Source organism: Nomia melanderi, chromosome 4, assembly GCF_051020985.1.
Source record: "Nomia melanderi isolate GNS246 chromosome 4, iyNomMela1, whole genome shotgun sequence".
Taxonomy (NCBI): Eukaryota; Metazoa; Arthropoda; class Insecta; order Hymenoptera; family Halictidae; genus Nomia; species Nomia melanderi.
The window spans coordinates 4872080-4892540 of NC_135002.1; the positions used below are offsets into that span (position 1 = coordinate 4872080).

Here is a 20461-nt window from a genome sequence, read left to right on the forward strand (position 1 = left end):
ACGGTAATCTACTCGGAATTCCCGCTAAACGATCACGTCGGCTCAATGGCATTTCCTTCCGTGAGGGAACTTCGCCGCGCGTCGACGAGATGCTATAAATTCGCGATTCTTCGCGAGGGACGCGTGAATGAACGAGTTAACGCGGCGAACGATTGTTATCGTGTTCGACCGTGCCGCGGTATTTTCGAACGACGCTCCCCGGAAAAGCGTCTCGTTCGTTTTTCGCCGAAGAGCACCGGTCCCGACGAAACGTTCTCCGAGCCGCTCTCCTCAGACTCTTTCCTCCTCGATCGCGGTTACGTCTCTCGTCGGACGTCTCCCGGAGAGCTTACACTTTCCGCGGGGAAGTTCGATGAAAAGAAACTCGTGATAACGCCTAAATGATGCACTAAAAGGAAGAATCGGGCGGAAAACGGGTCGCGAATCTCCTTGGACCCCATTCACCGTCTACAGGAATTTCCAATAAATTCCCTATATACGCCTCGTACGAGAAAACGTTGAATACGCTCGTACTCATAAAAGTATATCATACCATCGGATAATGCATTCGCCCTCTTCTCGCTATAACCGTGACCGTAAATAGCGTGACGTTTAGGGGACTTCCCGCCGCGGCTTCTTGCGAAGTGTACGTTCCTTCAGATTAATCTATAAATTTTCATCAATACTCTCGTAACGACGCGCGATGGAATAATTGAATTTTGAATTTACCGATAGAAAACAGAGTGCCAAAGGCCGCGTCGCGTTCTTAAATTACGCAACTCGTCTCACGGAACGGTATGCATATGTAACGCGGAATTGCGAACAATCTTGAGCTCATTAATGTCGATGGATTCTAGATCGTTAAAGTTCGTCATTACCGTAGATTTTTCTGATAAGAAAACCATCAATGCTGATTCGCTTGTCGCTACTCTGTTACATAATACTGTCAACGAAAATGTACTAGACGATAACTTGATATTGAGCGGTAACGGTAGAGGTCGAGATCCAAAGGATTCGCGACCGATCTTTCGAGCCCCGTGAGGCATGTGCCAGGACGACGGTGTCGCGTGACAAATAGGAATATAAATGTAATAAATATCTATACGGTGGGTAGTGATACGAAAAAAGAGGAGGACTCACCTTCGGCCCGCCGCCCCCGCCACCGCCGCCGCCACCACCGCCGGATGCGGCCGGACCGCGTCCGGGAGTGACGTAGAGGCTTTCGGTACGCTTAGGCTGTCCCGGACTCGGCAGAATGTCCTGTCCAAGGCCACGATTCTTCAACAGAGCCCCTTCGAATTGACCGGAAGTCGAGGCGGCGTACGTCGGCGTCGCGGTCCCGCTACCCACCACCGATCCATTCAGCGGTGTGCCTGATCGGATCGCGCTCGGTGCTCTCGTTGATCTGCACGCAGAGATCAAGCTTCTTACACCTTTCAATCCTACTTTAATCCATTCGCATCGTTAGGGTATATGATACTCTAGACTGTCGATGGCTGGTTAGTAGATATTACCATGTTATCATAGGTATCATTAGTTTTGATTGCTACTGTTATTTACTGGAATACTATGATTTTATATTAATACCTGTTTGTGCCGACTTCTGCATATTGATCATTGGAATATAATGAATTCGTATGAAATTAGGGTATATGACACTTTAGTCTAGACTGTCGACGATTAGTTGATCGGTATTACTATATTATTATAAGTATTATTATGTGTGTCGTTACTGTTTACACAAGAGATTTTGGCAGGATGGAATATTCTTGACTGTCATGTGATGCGAATGGGTTAACCTTGTCACGCCTGGGTCAAACGATGCATGGATAATGAATGAATCGCTGATTTCATGCTTGCAGTAATAGGATTTCAAGGATGTTACAGGGAAAGTAATTATCAGTTAGATTCACGGTTAGATTCTCATGTAAGCCCGGAGTCTGACGAAGTTTGCAGAATTTGGACCGGTGGACGTGGTTTTTGCGCGGTTAGGGTATTTTTATTATACTGTGAAGACGTCGAGATTTCTATTAAATGACGGAGAACGGTTTTTTACGGTTTTCCGGTTGGAACAGACCCGGAACACTTTAGTCACCTGTCGAGCATATCCTGGGGCGGATTCGTGATGGTTTTATCGACGGACGGCTGCCTTGATCCAGTCAACCGGGAATGCGCTCTAGCGTAACGATCCACGGAACTATCACGGCTGGGCGGCCTTTTGTAATGATCTAGTCTGTAAAACGATCGGTCGGAACCGGTCAAATTAGAAACGGTCCACTCGGAATCAAGGAAATCCTGCAGAGGTATCCCGCGTTTCTTCCGCGGTTTCGGTAAAAGTACAGCGGCTACCAAGTGTCTGGTCGGCAACAAGTCAACACTTTATCTACCGGAAGTCTATTAATAGGATTCTCGACGACTGTGCTGTATCAAACCAGAGCCGAGCAACTCTTTCTTAAATAATAACCCCAGAAGAAGCTATCGGATTCTATTCCTCAAGACAGTCCTGGTTCGCGCGTTCGCGATTGTAATTATTATTTCTACCGAAAACTTTGTTAACGAATCCCCGGGCGTTAATCGTTGACCTTTAAGAGACTATCAAACCACCGGCTGCCAGTAAAGTGTCGAATGAGTCCGATAAATATTTAGGATGAACGCGCGGCGAGTTTGTGTTTCTATCTAAAACAGGGGATATATTTTCAGCTGGTCATAGATAAGGTCAAGACCTGTCGTTCAGCGTCTGGCCGATAGTCCCGGGTCGATCTTGCGGGGTTAAGACCCTGCTGTTTCTTCGTATACTCGTTGAACTCGGCGGTCGTTGCGGGTCCCCGTCAGGTTGGTACTGCTGCGGAATTTGCGTCTGAGGCTGAGGCGCCGATTGAGGCGGAGGCGCTGCTTGAGGCTGGGTGTAAAGCTGCTGGGAACCATACTGGTTCATCTGGCCAGGCCCGTACTGGTTGGTTAGTGGCATCTGAAACGTTTCAACGGACTAGATTCTAACATTTGCCTGGCCAGTTCAATCACACAGGGTTCGAACAGCAATCTTTGTTAATCAGCATCGTCAGGATGTTAGCCTTCGCGCATGTGCACGCGTTCATCAGCGCGGAAGGTTTCGCTAGGACATCATACTTAGTAGGATGACATCGTCACCACACCGTTATCCAACACAGAACAAAAACACCCTTCCGGTTGGTAGGGTATTAGAAGGCTAGAAAAGAAATCATAACTCTCGAGCACTCCCAGTGCTTCGAAATTCTAGTTCCCAGTTGTTCTGAATAACAACCCTAAAAAGACTGAGCAACACATTCGTTTAACTGAAAGTCTTCAACCTCAAATGCACCAGTTAATAATAAATTCTAAACTACAGCTGTTACTCAAGGAGAAGCAACATGTCTGATCCTTCTGCAATTCAGTCCAGCTGAATTTCAAAAGTCCTTCCCCTCAGAATTTTCAAGGTTAACAGATACTGGGTTAGTCGGTGTAAAAAAAAGCATATCAAACGGACGCCCAGTGGGCGATCGTGTCGAACGGGTCCGACTGAAGTGATCACCTGTTGATTAGGATAAGCCTGCATATTCTGGTAGCCTTGGCTTGGCGGCTGCTGCTGATACGAGTACGGGTCCGCCTGCGGCGGGCCGACCGGTTGGTACTGCGGCTGACCGTACGGACTACCCTGAACAGGGAACTGATTTTGCGGGGCGTACTGGCTGCCAGGGAACTGGCCGGCCTGCTGATACTGATTGGGTATACTGTTAGGGTACTGGGCCTGCGGCATGCTGCTCTGCGACATGGGCTGTTGGTACTGCGTTTGATAAAAGTCTTGGCCGCTCAGGGTAGTCTGATTCAATTGGCTCAACGGCAACTGGTTCACGAGCTGCGCGGGAGTCACCTGATTCGGTATCTGGTTCTGCGTCAGCTGGTTCTGCGGCAACGGGACCTGGTTCTGCGGCAGCTGGTTCTGCGGCAGCTGATTCTGCGTCTTCATGCTGGGCCGCCTGATCGATTGCATCATGTTGCTCACGGTGGACGTGGTGGTGGTCGTCGAGGTCGGCTCCATCGACGAGATCGGGCTTTTCATGCCAGCCCCGCCGCCCGGCTGATCCACGCTGCCCGCTTTGTGGAGGATACTCTTCCCCGGAACCGTGTCTTGAGGGGGTGGCACGTACTTGGGTATCTCCCTGTTCCGTAACCTCTCCAATCCAGGCTGCCGGAAGTCCGGCGCGAACTGCTTCGCCGTTTGCTGGGCAAGCTCCGAATCCTCTCTCGCGTGCTCCGCTGCGATGTCCGCCAACTCTGCTCGGCCGCGGGCCGCCGCCGCCCTCGAGATCGCGATGTCCGCTTTCTGAAGGGCGATCTTGCTGGCTCTCTGAGCCGCGTTCACGGCAGCTTCTATCCTCTCGCGGAACTTCGCCGATCTGATCAGGAACAGATGCTTCTTCTTCTGACTGGTGATCAGGACGTTGTTCTTGTACTTGCCCTCTTCCTTGGTGCCGTCCCGGAACGTCGTCACGCCGTAACCGTACTTACGGTTGTTGAACCACTCGCCTTCGTACCGGAGGCCGTCGCTGCGCTCCGATATACCGAACCCTGTCCTCTTGTCGTTCTTCCACTCGCCTAGATACGTTTCGGTTACCGAGGCGTCCATTTGCTCGTCCTGTAACCAAAGTTGCGCGATTAGATGCTTGAACTCTTGACTTTAATCTTTGCCCGTGACCCTTTGAATTCTTCGTTCGACTTAAGCTAATTCTCTCTGTACCCGTTTCCCTTTCTTATCCTTATTACTTATTCGAGTACCATTCCATCGGAGCTCACCTCGATGACAAAGGACGCGTTGCTGTCCGTGTGAACGGACGCGGAGGCTTGACTCTGCGAGCTCTCCGTCGACATCCATGACGCCGAGCTTGCGTTGCTTCTAATACTGCCACCAGTACCGCGTTTCTCCAAGTCACCCGTGCTCCTCTGTTTCCGGATTTTCAGCCCCTGTAATTATATTCACTCTTTAACGATCGTTTCAGTCGCGGGACATTACTGGATAACCAGCTTCCATGGGTGGACATCGATAATTCTGTACGTAGAATTAGAAACACGATAAATTTTGGTTTGCAGAATTCTTTGACGAGATTCGATAATACAGCGAATGCCAAGAAGAACAATTATAAATATTAAAATATTCCGATATGGGAATCAATATGTTAAGAACTGGAGGATTTAAAATCCACATTACCGAGAGGATTCCCTTTTTCAAGGATTTCTCCGTGAGGCTTTTCCTCCGTGCCGGAGGATCGTCGCTCCTGGCTTTTAGTACAAAGCCACCCCTGTTATCGTCGACTCGACGATCCCTCCTGTCCGTCGGTTCCGGCGTGGGCGCGACAGGTCCTCCGCCATCCGCGCTCCTTAAGGACGTCAAGGAGGCCCTGACTTGCTTCGACGGTTTGTAATGACTCGCCAAACCGAACGGCGCGCTCGCTCTCACGCCGTAGCCATGCCTCATCCCCCGGTGCCACTGACCTTGATAAGTACCTGCAAGAAAAACCATCCCTCCGTCAATGATTTCCTTTCAATCGTTAATCAGTTTAACTTCTACCTTCTTCTACGTCGAATGCTTCAGAACTCGAATTCGTCAAACGATTTAGCTTTACACTACTCCTGCGACCCGATGATGGAGTTACCAGCGCTTTATCTGTTTTAAACCCATCCCTCAAGATTAACGTCATTCACATCAGGCGACGGTGTAATTATCGTAATTAACCGTGCCCGGGCAAATTGAAATGCGACGGTACTGGACGATACAAATTACAGCCGGAATTGCTACATCCAATTACACGAGCGCACTAATCGTAAATTAACGAATCCTGCCGGAGATTGAATAACGTTCACCGCCACCGAAACCACCCCTGCGACAGTCCCTCGTCGAAGTCACGTCGGGGTAAACTTCAAAGGTTCGAAGCTGCTTTGATCTTTCCCACGGGGAGCATGAAATTTTCCGTAGCCAACGGAGAAACTTCGATTAAAACTTTCCCACGTGAAAAATTAAAAACTACGGAGAGACGCGCGGTTCGGCCCGCTCCCGTTGCAGAATTGACAACGTTCACTCCTCGAAAGAGTGATTTCTGCCCTCCTCCCAGCCTCAAGACGAGAACCATTGACTGTCTAATCGACTATTCTGCAATTTCCTTATAGATATTGCAAGGTTCCTTTATACTTCAGTTTCCATGTACCTAAACCATATTATTCCACAATTTCTCCGAAAAGCACTATCCTTTCAATAACTACAACATACAGAAACCAGAAGTAGGTCATTCTCACCTCACAATCTTAACGTTAACTCTTTGTCTCATAATGTTCTATCAAATTCGTCAATCATTCGAGTCAAAGTTAAATATTATTCTACCACCAGTCGTCAATCTTAGTACTAAACATCATAGGAGAAACTTCTTTTCTAGTATATTGACAAAAACGTCTAAAATTGACCTCAATTCTAAAATAAACTATAAAGCAAAGGACCAATGAGTTCACACAAAAATTCGTGTATTCGCAAGTATAAAAAAAACCTCGCCTCGCGATTATGAACAGTTCACAGCCCTGAAAATTAGATTCCAGGTGCGCGGTCCTACGTGCGGATGTGACGTGTGTCCGTGCAAGTACACCGCGTGCGCCCGGTGATAAAGGCGCATTGTTTTTGCCGAAACGTGACCGTGTTTCAGATTGCGTTGCGTGAGTCACGCCGACGAGGAGGAACGAACGTGTCATGTTGTCGGCCGGGGCGAGACTCGGGGATGGAGTCGGTCGGTCGTACGCGTGGGTGCGCGCGGCCTCTTCGCGGAACGTGCAGATTCCATGCCGATGAGATAGCGCAGACCGTCTGCAGACCGCCGATGTAACCGGATGGGCGATGATCGTAAAAACCAGTCATTAACGAGCCCGTCCGTGCTTTTCTCGAATAATTTCGCTCGTTGCGCGAGGCATACGGCTCGCCGGAATCCCATTCGCGTTTCCGGTTGAATGAAACAGCTGTTGCGAATCCGTGCGAAAAGAATTGTTCCTCTGCTATTTGATTGTGCGCTCATCAAGCTGCGATTTTAGGAAACTTCGACTCGATTCTATTCGAAATTAGGGTTACGGTATATTCTGTCTAAGGCGGATACCTCGGTTATTCTATGTTGGAGCTTCAGTTTTTATCTCTTAGGCTGTATTGCGTTAACAGCATATCCCGGTTCAAGCCAGAACCAGAGCTTCGTTCTTAATTATATTTTGCTGCGGAAATATAGAAGTTAATATAATGCCTGTTGTTTGTGCGTACGATGTACCGCAACTTGCGGCCACGGTGACGCGTGAAAGTCGAGTTATCCATGTTCGGTAGCCTCTCGTGGTCACATTTGCATTTATCTCTTTTAAAATTCAAACGACGTTACGGCGTTTAAGTGGATCCCGGCTTTAATCCTATTTATTATAATTCTGTTTTGGCTGATTTATCGTTGCGCGAGCTGCCCGCGGGAGAGCATTTCATTGCTGGCTGAGGCAAAGCGCGTCCCAGCATTCCGGGATGATCAACAAAGTGGCGGCAACTCCTGAAAGCGTTTCCTCCCCCCGCCCGGCCCCCCTCCACGGTGCTCTATTATTCGGCCAACAATAATCATCAAAGCTTCCTGTCCCGTATTTCGTCGGGCATTAAAAAAGTGGCGCGATTGAAGCGGGAACGGTGCATCGTTCGTTTGTCGTTACACGATGCATCTACCTTTGTGCCGTCCGCAAAAATTTCATTTCTACGTGTCACCCATGAAAACCGGCTGCCCGAAATATTCCGCGCGATTCCGTATTTCCGTAGTCGCGTATTCATCCGTAGCTGTGTGTTCCTGAACTATTTATTAGCGTAAAGTTACACTAGCTTTACGGAGCGCGTCAATTTGAGGCACATCGAGTTTCGTAAACATCCTTTGGTAAATGTTTCGGTCGCTTTTGGTTGATCCGATTACACGAATACATATCCTAATTGTCTATATTTAAATTTATAGTTTTCAAAATCTAAATAGGCGAATGTCAACTGTTCTAGGAACAATAGAATAAACTGTACAATAAATGCCCGTAAACCTAGTGTTGTATATTATTCTTTCTCGACTCCTTCGAGCTATTACGATTTATTATCTTATCGAAAGAAATTACTCCTAAGTTTAGGATAATCTTAAAAGTACGCGCGAAAAGTTCGCCGGAGAACGCTGTAACACTAAACCTATCGAACAGTTTGATTAACTCGGTGAGATTCATCTATATCAACTTCAAGAGTGTATCTATCGAAACTTTAATTGATTTATAATTCAGTTTGCCAATTGCTAAATCAATTTCTTGAATAATTTCTCCGAGAAATATCTTTTTAATAATTCCGAAATGAAGAAATTTTGAATGCGTGATTTTGACCCTGGTAGTTTTAGTGCGCAAAATGCGGACCCGCTCGTTCTGGTTTCCCTGATAAGACCTTGAATCTCCTCGTCGAGCTGCTTAATGATCGCGGGTCAATTTCCTCGGGTCTGCACCCGCGACGGCTGCGGGCGCATTAAAAAATTAACGGCGCAATTTATCGCTGGATCTATTTGCTAAGGTCGTTACGGGGGAGCTCGTCTCCAGCTGATCGATCGCCAGCAGCCTCGTTTCAGAAAAGTACGGCCTGGAGTGCGGGCTAGAGGGAAAATGGAGTCTGCGGACGGGCATTATTGCGACCGACTGTAGATATGGAAACGGCCGACTCCCTTCCAACCGGAATATTATTTCGCCAGCGTTTAAGCAAGTGGGTCACGCCGTGCTTCTCGACACGGTTCGGCACGATCCGAACCTGGTCCACGAAATTACGGTACATCGCTAATCTCCTCCTCGCCGTTTGCAACCACCATACGAACGCAAGTTTTTCCGTTAGCCATTGCTAAAGAATCTTCTTAACACATTGCGTACCGACTAATTTTCAGAAAATCGTATTCTGCGGATGGCGATTTTCAGCGAGACCAACTTATATCGCTATAGATACAAAAACTCAGATATATTGTTATGTAATATATTTTAAATAGATAATCAATTCCAATTAAATTTTACATTTTCTTCAATGCTGTGGTAATTAGCGAAGTTGCATAGCTAAATGTCTTTACATAAAAACGAGATTTCTCGTTACCAGTATGCAATGTCTTAACACTAATACTCCCGGACGAGTCAAATTGACCCACTTTAGAATTTTGCGAAAGATTTTCATTCGAATTCGTGTATTTGCACAGATACAAGGCTAGTCGACCCATCGAATCTCAAGAAAGATTGTTCTAATTTTGATAAACAATTGGAAATAAGTCACTCCGATTGTTACGTAGTTCTACTGTTAAGCCTACTTATTTTGTCCTCCAGCTTTCAATCATTATATTCCCTTATTTCCCTTCTCCTTCAAACTTCAGTCTACAAGAAACATCAGTTTCCCCTGAAACATTCGCCAATCAACTCCAAAGCTTCTTCCTCCAGCTTTAACAAACGAACGATCCCCTGTAAAACGTCTAAAATCCTTACCGTCCCGCTCCCGATGTAAAGCAAGCATATAAACCTCGAATGGTCGCCTTTACGCGTCTATAAACGTCTCCAACCCCTTCCGCGAAGGAAGAGACATCAACAATTCACTCCGGAAGCAACTTCGACCAGGAAACGACTTCGCCCGCGTTACGACCGAGCTGTCTATCACCGTTCATGAAAAATCTTGGCGAAACGTGGGGCGTATCGAGATTAGAGTCGTCGGTCACGTTGAAAACCGCTCCGCGGATCGCCGCGGCTATTCAGGTCAGCTCCGCCGGTCTCTTGGAAACGCCTCGGGGCAAAAAGTCCCGTCGACGACGTCTCGGTGTCCCCGGGTCCTTAACGACTTCGGGGCAGACGTCGCGATGGCCCCGTTCGCGCGGACCGCGGGGCGAAAAACAGTCGCCTATCGATTGCGCGTTTCCGGGCAGCGCTACGACCCAAATTAATTATCATCGAGCGTCTAATTTCACAGCGCTCCGTCTGCCGACCGTCTGATTCTTCCGACGCGACACGGGAGACCGTTTCTCCTGCAGAAACTTTTACTGGTTATTGAATTTCCGTCGACTCGGCTCTTCCGTCCTCCCGGGCCACCCCTCGCGTCCCTCTCACTCACTCACTCTCTCTCTCTCGCGAACGCTTGCTCCACTTTGCGCGCCTCAAGTAGTATCGAATTTCTCGCTTTTGTCGTGCCTCGACTTTATTTCAATTCCAGTTATCCTCGTCGTCGCCAGGTACCGTCCCTTGCGCCGCTATTGTCGGGACCGCTGAAAATTCATTACGCTCTCGCGACGACACCGGCAACCTTTTCTTTCGAATTATCGGTGAATCATCGCGGCCGACGGTATTCCGCGAAATTTATTTCTGTAATTGCAATTCATAGCGTACAGTGAGTAACGGAAGTATTTAGGGAACGTGATTTTATATTTAAATTGCCGGCGCGCGCGCGGGGGATCCTCCAGTTGGTCAACCTCCCCCGGTTCTAGGTTGCGGAATATAATACGCGAGAATGGAAATTTGTACGAGAATACACAGTCCCGTTGGTTTCGAATCTCTGTTTAATATTCCCGTCTACCCCGGAGCAATCTCCGAAGAACGAGGAACAAATTGGGGAATCATAGCGGGGAATGATGAAAAAGTTTCTGGGTTAGAAGAGACCCGACGGATGTAGGAGGGTTAAAAGACTTCCTAGACCCGCGCCGCGGACCGATATAGACGGAGACATCAGCGCGGTCTCCTCGCCTCATACATCATCCATAAGCCGACTTTTCAGTTCCCTGCGGAACATTTTCTCTTCGGGTACCGATCCTCCGTACGCTCGTGCCACCTATCATCGATTTATCTTGCGGCATTCCTAAACCGCCCGGCCTGCTCCAATTCTCGCGTCGATCGGGGCCTCGTTCCTCGGTCGCGGGCCATTCGATCAAAATTTAACGCGCTTAACGCCGCACGATTTTCGCGTGGCTCGCCCCGAGGCGTCGCGCCGGAGCTTTCACTCGGCGGAATATGGATCACGCGGGAAGTACGATATCAAATTATTTAATCGGGTTGCATTGCCGTCCTCTGCATGTCGATCTTATCGAACGTCGCCGCTTTACGTTACATTATTCGCGACGCTGAAACGTTCGCGAACAATCGCGTCGACTGCGAGAACTTTGTGTGCTTCGTGCGACATTATTTACTCCGTAGCGAAGAAAGATCACATTTGAAATAATTATTAATCGTTCGCCCGATCGTTACTGTCGCGTCTATCATCTGGGCACTAAAACGTTCCGTTCCACGCGAGTTTTCTTACCGTAAGCATTCCCAATCAATTTGCAAGCTCTGTCGGCCACCGCTAACAGTCGACGCGTTATCAATTATCGTTGAACGAATTACAGTAATTTGACTTGATTGCTGGTCAACGGTGACACTGATGGCGCCACCGGGAAATTAACGGTCATCGGTGACCCAGCGACATTCAACGTGCTCTCGACGCGTAACCTTACGTTTCGTCGGTTGATTGTTCCGGCGAACCGTTTAACGCGGCTCGTTCCCGTGTTTATCGAACTAGGCCTCCGAGCCGGCCACTGTTTACGCCGGCTGTTCGCGCGAGGAACGGGAGTTCAACCTGTTCCGCGTAGGTTCACGAGGGTGAAGACCCTTTCTGGATTATATTCGTCTCACCGGGGCGCGACGCATCGTTCGGCGCAGGCCGGGGAACCGGCGGCGGAACTCGTGCAAAAATAATCATCGATGAATTTCGTCGTTGAAAAATTTATCGCCGGCATCTGCCTTTTTTCCTTCGGCCGTCCGTGTACCTGACTATTCTCGAACGAACGAAGATCTCGAGCCTGGCTTCGCGTGTTTACCGGCATTTGAGATCTTCGGTGTAAAGACTCTTCCATTTTAGCCGCACTATCCGCATGTTTTGGTTAAATCGGAACTAGCTTTATCGGGGAGTTGAATGACGCGGCGGTAGTGCTATTTCTCACGCGGTGGTTCCCTGTTAACTTAATTTTGGCTAATGTTAACGAGAAAGTGCCGATGGTTATCTTTTATGTATATTAACCTTTACTGTCAAAAGATACCGTAACATAGATAACAAACGGAAAGATAGTCACAGAAGCGATCTAGGACGAACATATTGCTTTTCTGAAGTCAATCCTTGTCTTTTAGAGATTTTAATTAATCGTCTGTGCGATTAAAAAATTGAATGAACTGTACAGCTGAGTGATTAAGAAATTGAATCAATTTATATCGGTGACGATTGAACAGGAACAGAAAGAAGATAGTATGACAATAGTAAAGTGTTCATTGTAAATATTACAACAATAACAGCGAACACATTGCTTTTCTGAAGTGAATCCTTGTCTTCTAGAGATTTTAATTAATCGTCTGTGCGATTAGAAAATAAATGAACTGTACAGCTGAGTGATTAAGAAATTGAATCAATTTATATCGATGACAATTGAACAGGAACACGAAGAGTGTATGATAATAGTAAAGTATCACGCGATAAACAATTATATCTGCGTGTCGTTTGATCTCTGAAAGAGATGGCTGCGGCGTTAAGAAACGGGTGCGGTAATTTTCCTATAAATACCTGATTCGCAAGGTTCCACGGTGAGAGTTGCTGTCAATTAATTACGGACGACCTTCCACGCGATTGCAACATATAGAATTTTGATGATGTTCAGACTTTGTTGCGCGTATTTCAATGTTGGAGAATTATCCATGAACCTGTGCGTTCCTCGCGTCGAGCGGATTAATTAATTAATCCTCGCCGAGGTTCGCGTGAATGAGATTCGGCCACATCGGCGCTGTTTAGTCTGTCTTGAATATGTATACCTACCGCCGGCGTTTATTATTACTTTATTATTATATACATCGTTTTCTGCAACTCTGTTATATCCCGTGCATAGCGCATGTCTGGTCCGCGTTTAAAATTAGTGTGACGTCCCCCCGAAACTGGCTTTCACTATTTACGAGTGTACCGGAAGCGAAATATTGTCTGGATTTAAAAGATATTAAATGTAAAATCGTACGTACGAACGTGTATGAATGCGCACGAATCCGTTCGCGATCGACAATTCCGGAATAAATCGGAATTAAATTCACCGCGCAATATTCGCATGGAACTTCGCGGAATTAAAATAAATCGAACGCGCAACGCGTTAAAATAAAAAGGAACGAATCGAATTCCACGGTGAAAATTAAAAAGAAAACTATCGACGCATCGGGCACGAAACGTTCGTCTGTTCTTCTTCGAATGGTAATCAATTTGCAGCTAAGACAAATTCAACGGTTTTACGTCTAATTTTTACGTCCTAGGGCACGTCTACGACCTATGTCCCTGCTCGAAACGCCTCATAAAAAATTCATAATCCATCCTCGCTACGTTATTCCCTCGTAAAAAAGTTATACCGTGATTATGAATGATTCTACTTTAATTCCTCCGATCCACTATGAAACTACCCCGTACAATCTACAATCTAAAAATCGAGCATGAACTTCCCGGTTTATCCTCTTCATTTTATTCCTTCGCGAAGTAGTTACCCTAAGGCAATCAATTTTATCTTCGTTTTCTCGATACGACCCCTATATTCTATAGTTTAAAATTCGAGTATAAAATTCGTAATCCTCATTATTCCTTTCGCAACAAGAAAAGATCGTAGCAGGACAATCAGACGTCCCTTAATTTTCTGGATCTACGATGTCGTAACCCTCACACTCTACAGTATCAAAATGGAGCATAACATTGCCAAGCTTTCTTATTTCGTCCCATCGTAGAAGGAAAGGCTTACATCGAGGCGATGAATATTATCCTAATTTCCTCAACCCGTTAATCCGATAGCTGGTGGAGATCAACGATTCGGCCATCATCGAAGAAATTCGTGGTCCACGGGTAAACAGAGGCGATCGGTACGGTCCTGCTTCGCTACATGGCACCGGCTGGCCCGCCTGAAATAGCGCGGCCACCTTCTAAGATGGTGGTCGGCTGCACGTGCAATCAGGATCGCGCTTGTGCTCGTGAGAATTGGCCGTGCGAGTGTATTTCGGTCCGCAGCCTCCACCAGATCGTCACCAACCACCCCACGGGCCTGTCGTTTCCTCTCCTCTGTTTGTTTCTCTCGGATACTCCTCTCTCGATAGCTCGACGCCGCGCTCCTCCTTTCTTCTGCCCACCTTGCCCCCCGTCGTCCAGGTCGGATTTCGGACCTGACCTCGCTCTTTTGTCCGTTCTTCGCGGTCGTGTTTCAAGACTGATGGAAGTCGGACGGGAAAGTCGAGCGTCGGGTTTCGCGACCGTCGGTCGTCGATGACGGAGACGTTAACGTTCCGTCCTCGGCGTGGTTTAGTTACCATTGGTCGCATTAACGCGACCGGACGTCTGACGATGAGATCAATCTTGTACAAGAATGCTTGTCTTGAGATCAGTCAAAGGAATTTCTCTTTTGTTTCATCTTCGTGGGATGTATATGGGAAAAATATTGTAAAGATGGTGATAAATGGTATACTGTATATTGAATTTTCTTCTGTTATGGAAGATTGGAGGGAAAGCTTCCAAGAGTTCTGAACAATAACTCCAACGTAGTCCAAATGAGAAGTAAACGTTGGTCAAATGAAAATGTTTGATATACCAAGCTCTATGTATACAGAATGTTCGGTTTACTCATGGGAAACGATGTCAGGGTGTTTTAGGAAAACTTTCCCAGCGCGTCTACCAGACAAACAATCTTTATGTCCCGTTCAGAGAACGCAGATCCACCGTTCCTTTCCCGAACGAAGCTCCCAAATAGAACCAGAATTAGACCGTCCGAATCCCGGTTATTTCCACCACCCGTTATCGCCGGTTCGCTTTCTATGAACGACAATTATAATCGAAGCGAAAGTGGCGCGTGGGACGCGATCCGCGCGCGAGAGCGCGGCGAGGGTGCAGCGAAAGGGGGAGAGAACGAGAGTGAGAGTAAAAAAAAAATTGTTCGCATGAAAAAAACCGCTTCTAAAAGTGTAACGAACACGTTCTCCCCCCGGTGGGACGATTACTCTCGCGTCCATGCGGCGAGCCGTGACGCAAGGCGTTCGAAAAACGGAAATGACGGCAGAGTCTGCAAAGTAGGTGACGCCGGTTTAATCAACGTACTGCCGCAACGTCGGTAAACAAGACGAGAACGGAGGGGAGAAAAAAGCGAAGGGAGGAAAAAGAAGACAGAATAAAAGTTGAGAAGAAGTTGATTGGGTTTTTGTTATTCAGCGCGGCCGGCGTCGCGCTGGTCGGGACCGGTGCGGCAGTCCAAATTGATCGCAATGAATGGACCTGTTGGCGAACGAGGTCCTGCCGCAGCGCCGCGTCAACCCCTCGGCCGATTTTCCAATTTTTTCCTCGGGAAACGCGGGGAATTTATAGGTTGCGTCGTTGTATTATTAGAAAGCCTGTAACGCGATACAAAAGAAATAGTAAAAATAACCGGAGATAAGGGAAACGCGTTGATTGATTTATCAAAACCTCTGTTAGACGAGGATTAATATTCTACTAATATTGTGTTAATTATTTATTAATATTCTATTAATTATATATTAATACTCCATTAGCATTACATGGATTATTAATATTCTATTATTATTTCTCAAATTATCCTATCGACATAATTCCCAAAGTTTCTATTTTCTCTGTACAACAAGGATTAATATTCTACTTATTAATATTCCATTAATTGTATATTAATATTCCATTAGCATTATATTAATGGTTTATTAATATTCTATTAATCATTTATCAATATTCTATTATTATCTCTCAAATTATCCTATCGTCGTAATTCCCAAAGTTTCTATTTTTTCAGATCAAACACCTTTGTCAAGGGTAGTTTTCTATTCTAGTAAGAAAATGCTGTATGCATTTAGTCCACCTATTTAGAGAGAATTCACCGCTGTGCGTCGCGCGTGGGTGAAGGGTTTATCTCGCGATCCGGTCCCTGGGTGGTTGTAACCGGTGAAGAGGAACCGTTGTTTCGCCGCCCCGGTACGCCAGGACGAGCCGTAACAGAATTATTCGTGACGCGTATCAACCGAGTCACCGTGTATCCTCGGTCGGAATGCTTTTAACCGTGCCTTTTGGGAACGGTTGACCGCGGCTCGCCGGGTTGCACGGTGTTACGCGTTCGCCGGTGATTCAACTGTAGAACATAATTGCCAGACGCTCGGTGTGTTTGATACGGGTACACTAATTGAAATTAATATTCACGGTAAACCCGTGTTCATTTCGGTGGTGATTCTTTGACATGTGGCGCACATTCGATTTCGCGGTACACGGGAAACTGTTTCCGGGTCAACGGCTCCGTTTTGAATACGTTGAAAGGTGTTTTTGAAACAGCGCAATTGAAAGCGTGTTTTCGAAATAGCAGTTAATTGGAAGGATGATTATTTAACTCTTTCGGGTTGGGTGGATTCAAAACTGTTCCACCCGTTGCTTAGCTTTTTCTGCATGATGGGATATGTTTCGATCCTCGAAACGGTGGAGTTTTACTCATAGTCGTACAGTCGAATATTTTATTTAGTTCTGCATTCAACTGACGATGCTGTGAGCTAATGTTTACGTGAATAAGTGAGAAGGAAAGTTTATACAAGTCAGATGGTATATCGCTGAGACTATTGCGATTAAACTTGACGTATTGTATAGTGAAATCTGTAGCTTGGTTTTTCTTCTTTAAAATCGTGCACTTGAACGTTCGAGCAAATACGAAGGAAATATATATTATAAAAATTGAAATCGTGGAAAGATTTGTTTCTATCTATTAGTCCAGCGGAGTTCCGGAGGGATAATTAACCCTTTGAACTCTGTAGGCTCCAATATTGCACCAGTTCTAATATCAAATATTTTAACGAATCGAAGAAACTACCCCAAAATTATTAGATTTTCCACACATCCAAATGTTATAGCATTTGTAATTTTCACTAGAGATACCATAAAAATTAGTTGCAGTTGCTGATAAATTATAAAACCATCTGGAGTGCTAAGGGTTAAAGGTCTAAGAAATGTTATAACATTGTTAATTTTCAGTAGGACTACCGCTGTCACGTTATGAAACCATCTAGACTACTAAGGGTTAATTAAAGACTGTTCGCAAGTAGCAGAGAGGAAGATCGATTCCCCGAGAATAAAGTAACGCAACAAAAATATCGCTACCAATTCAGAAAGCGGATTCAATCCGAGGAACATACACATGGGCATTTTCATTATTTCCGTACGTCTGATTCATCGCGAGAGGCACGCGCGCGTGTTATGAAACATCCAGTACGCTCCGCGTCGATCGTGCCCAGTCAATTTTCGAAAACCTCGACCTCAGAGTCCGTCGAAGTTTCATCATCAAAGGAAATTAAATAACAAACTCGCGCCACGTTTCATCCACCTTCGCCCTCTCCTCCGCCGGCCTTCCTCCCCTTCCTCCGCTCCCCGCCGACGATTTCACCCCCGGACACGTCCGTTTTAAGCGTCTTGGACGAGTTAAGGCACTCTCCAAACGCCATTCCATTTCTCCCGTGGCACGTGGCCGACGCATTTATTTATAAATACCAATGCTGCCGCACACAGGCACACCGGGTCGGCCGCGTCCGTGCGTCCGTCGTCGACGGCGCACAGTGGTCTAGATTGTCGGGTTAGCAGGAAAAAATTCGAAAAGTACTTCTCTACCGATGACAATACTATTCTCTACATATCTTCGCATTCTAAATTAAATGCTATCGAAATCGTCAATAGGAATACAATAGTTCCATGGTAACATCATTATATACAAAAATTACCTCCGAAGCATTCAATTGCTAATACACAGCAATTAGAATGGCTCCTACTGAAAGTTTTATAATTTTATAAAACATAATTTATAATTTCGATAAGATGTATACCGAATAAGTAGTATAGGTTTAAATATACATCGTGCACGTGTGTTTTATTTGATTTCCATTGTCATGTACAGCATTGCGTACCTAAGCGAGAGCTGTCCCATTTTCGTGCACATCCTCCAAGGGACGCGCGGAGCACAAAAGATTGAGAGTCACTGCTCTAGACCACTGTGCGCGCGCGGTGCGGCGGCCGCGATGCGTGAGCTCGACCTCGCGCGGGGGAGGGGGAAGAAAACCAGGTTGACCTCCTATCAATCTAGAGACTCCGCCCGGCTAATAGAGTTCTTGAACCTCCCGCGTGCTCTCTGCCACTCGCGATACATAAATCGCGGTGAGCCCCCGGAGTTCCACGAGGTTCTGACCTCGTGTCGCGACCCGCCGCCGACATCCGTCGGGCAACTTTGAGGCAGGTCGATCGTTTGCTCGTGGAATCCCGAGCGTTTTTGCTCTTCAAAGGAAACGGGGGCCAGCTGGCGTGCAACTGGCCGGGGAAAATCGGGGGGAGGCGTGTGTGTTAACGAATGGCGGATAATTGGTCCGGGGCGTTTTGAGATGTTAGAGGTGGACCGTGGAATATTTCTTCTTTCGTCGCTCGTTGCTTGTAGCTGGTAGATTTCTAGACGCTGTGTGTAATTTTCGGGTATTTCTTGATATTGGCAGTGGTCACTGAGTTGATAGCTAAGTTGGTAACAGTGACTTTTAATTACTGATGTTTGGAGTAAGAGAAAATGTTTCATAGATCAGTGAGGGATTTTTTCTTCTCGGTAGAGTTCGCGAGGTTTGCGAAGATTGGGAGAATCTTAAAGTTGTAGGGAACGAATATTAAAACAGGAACGTTTCGCCAGCGACAGAAGCGAATTGCACACCGAGGAGGTGTTAATACCAGCCCGACAAATGGCCTTTCGGTGTAAACACTTGTTGCGAATCGATTGTTCCGTCGTGGACTCGTTAATCGCCGCTCCGTAACCAATTTACCGAATTCCTGCCAGGAGCAGCCGTTGCGCGGTGTCGAAATTAGAATCTTCGTCCGGTTAATCGATAGAAACCGTAAATTTCACTTTCGTCCGACCGCTGACTTCATCGAAAGAAACCTGTTTCGCGTTCTCTAACATTCTCCGCTCCGTATCTAAGTGGCAATCAGCGGCTAGCGCTGACGCGGCCGCTATATTGTCTCTAATTTTAGAGCGCCTTCGTTCATTGACGAAAGTTCTTCGGGTTTGAAATAAAAATAAAAATGATCGACTCGGCGGGACGATTATGTAGCTCGCCGAAGCTGTTTACGATAGATCGTCGATAGTTGCAACGAATCGGTCGTCGAAAATGCATGCAATTAACAAGCTCGTCGGAGCTCATCGCTTTTTATTATCCTTCCAGTAAGACGAATCTAGAGTTTTGTTTATTCGTAACCAGGCAACCATTTGTACCATGTGTTGACGGAATGCCAGCGGCTAGGGTCGCTTGTAGCTATCGACGTATTGATGTTCCAACTATCGAGGTTTCAATAATAGTTACATCCCTAGGATAAACTGATCTAATTATCAGGCCAAACGTTGTTACCATTGACTCCATGAATCGATTTTATAATTTATGATTATTACATCTCTAAATGTAGACGTTGCATTCATCTGATAAATAAAAACATTTATTCCGAGCAGATTTTAAAAAATTTAGACTATCAGAAAATATTCGATATTATTCTATACTTGCCTATGTGTATATATATTTTTAAAAAATCCAGATTTTTTAAAGTCTGCTCGTTGGAGTAGATAGTGTCCTTCACTGGACCACAATAATTTTGAAACGGTTCGGTTGCGCGCGCAGTTGCATGTATTCGCTGCAATCCTCGTGGTCGTTAGCTTTCCCCAATACGCGGGAACTGTCGGAACGATCATTAAGCAGTTACCAGTTTATTATTAGGCGAGCGGCGTTCGGCCGATAATGCAAAGAACGCGAATATTTCCGTAACCCGTGGTCCCTCCGGTGACGTGGATTTATAACATTGTTGTAGGAGCGGGCCGGTATCATTCGCGCTGCCAAATGACGCGCGTGAGATCAGAATAACGTAGCCCGGTAACGAATGCGGAATGAGAGAACGCCGAACGGCGACGGGACGGGAATTTTTCATTCGGTTTGAATCGTGCCGCGACGTCACGCATGAAAAATAAATGGAGCGTTAGCCGCGCCGCGAGTCTTTCCCGGGATTCCTCTGACCATCGGCAATTTTAGATCGGTCGTAACTCATCCTAGATCGCTCCGTACGTTTGATCGATCTGCTACACGAGATTTTTCTCGGGCGAACCAGGCCGGTGTATTTCAAGTCGACAGTATCTTTTGATTGGAATTTGCTAACCGACGAGCAACGTGCATTTCGAAATTTCGGAAAATCGGGGAAATCCCAAGGAAGATCGTTGGACCCGTCAAATTTTCAAGAAAAAATTCGATGGTTCGTATATTTTACAATTGTTGAATAAAAATTCATATGGTTAGAGTAGAAAACAGTTGCACAGAATAAAATGGTAATTCTGCTTTGAATATTCGGTAATCAATGAGTAACGAGCATTTAGAAATT

General features: G+C 46.3%; 1 protein-coding gene across 1 annotated transcript in view; it reads right to left on the bottom strand.

The window, feature by feature from the left end:
* The window catches only part of LOC116435150 (uncharacterized), a 64311-nt gene that overhangs the window by 7703 nt on the left and 36147 nt on the right, over positions 1 to 20461 (bottom strand). Inside the window, exons 4-9 of the mRNA XM_076366791.1 lie at positions 5201 to 5496; positions 4789 to 4956; positions 3527 to 4630; positions 2703 to 2947; positions 2075 to 2212; positions 1120 to 1384 (exon numbers count right to left, since the gene is read on the bottom strand). Coding sequence (XP_076222906.1) covers positions 1120 to 1384; positions 2075 to 2212; positions 2703 to 2947; positions 3527 to 4630; positions 4789 to 4956; positions 5201 to 5496 — 2216 coding nt within the window. The remainder of the gene's footprint in view (positions 1 to 1119; positions 1385 to 2074; positions 2213 to 2702; positions 2948 to 3526; positions 4631 to 4788; positions 4957 to 5200; positions 5497 to 20461) is intronic.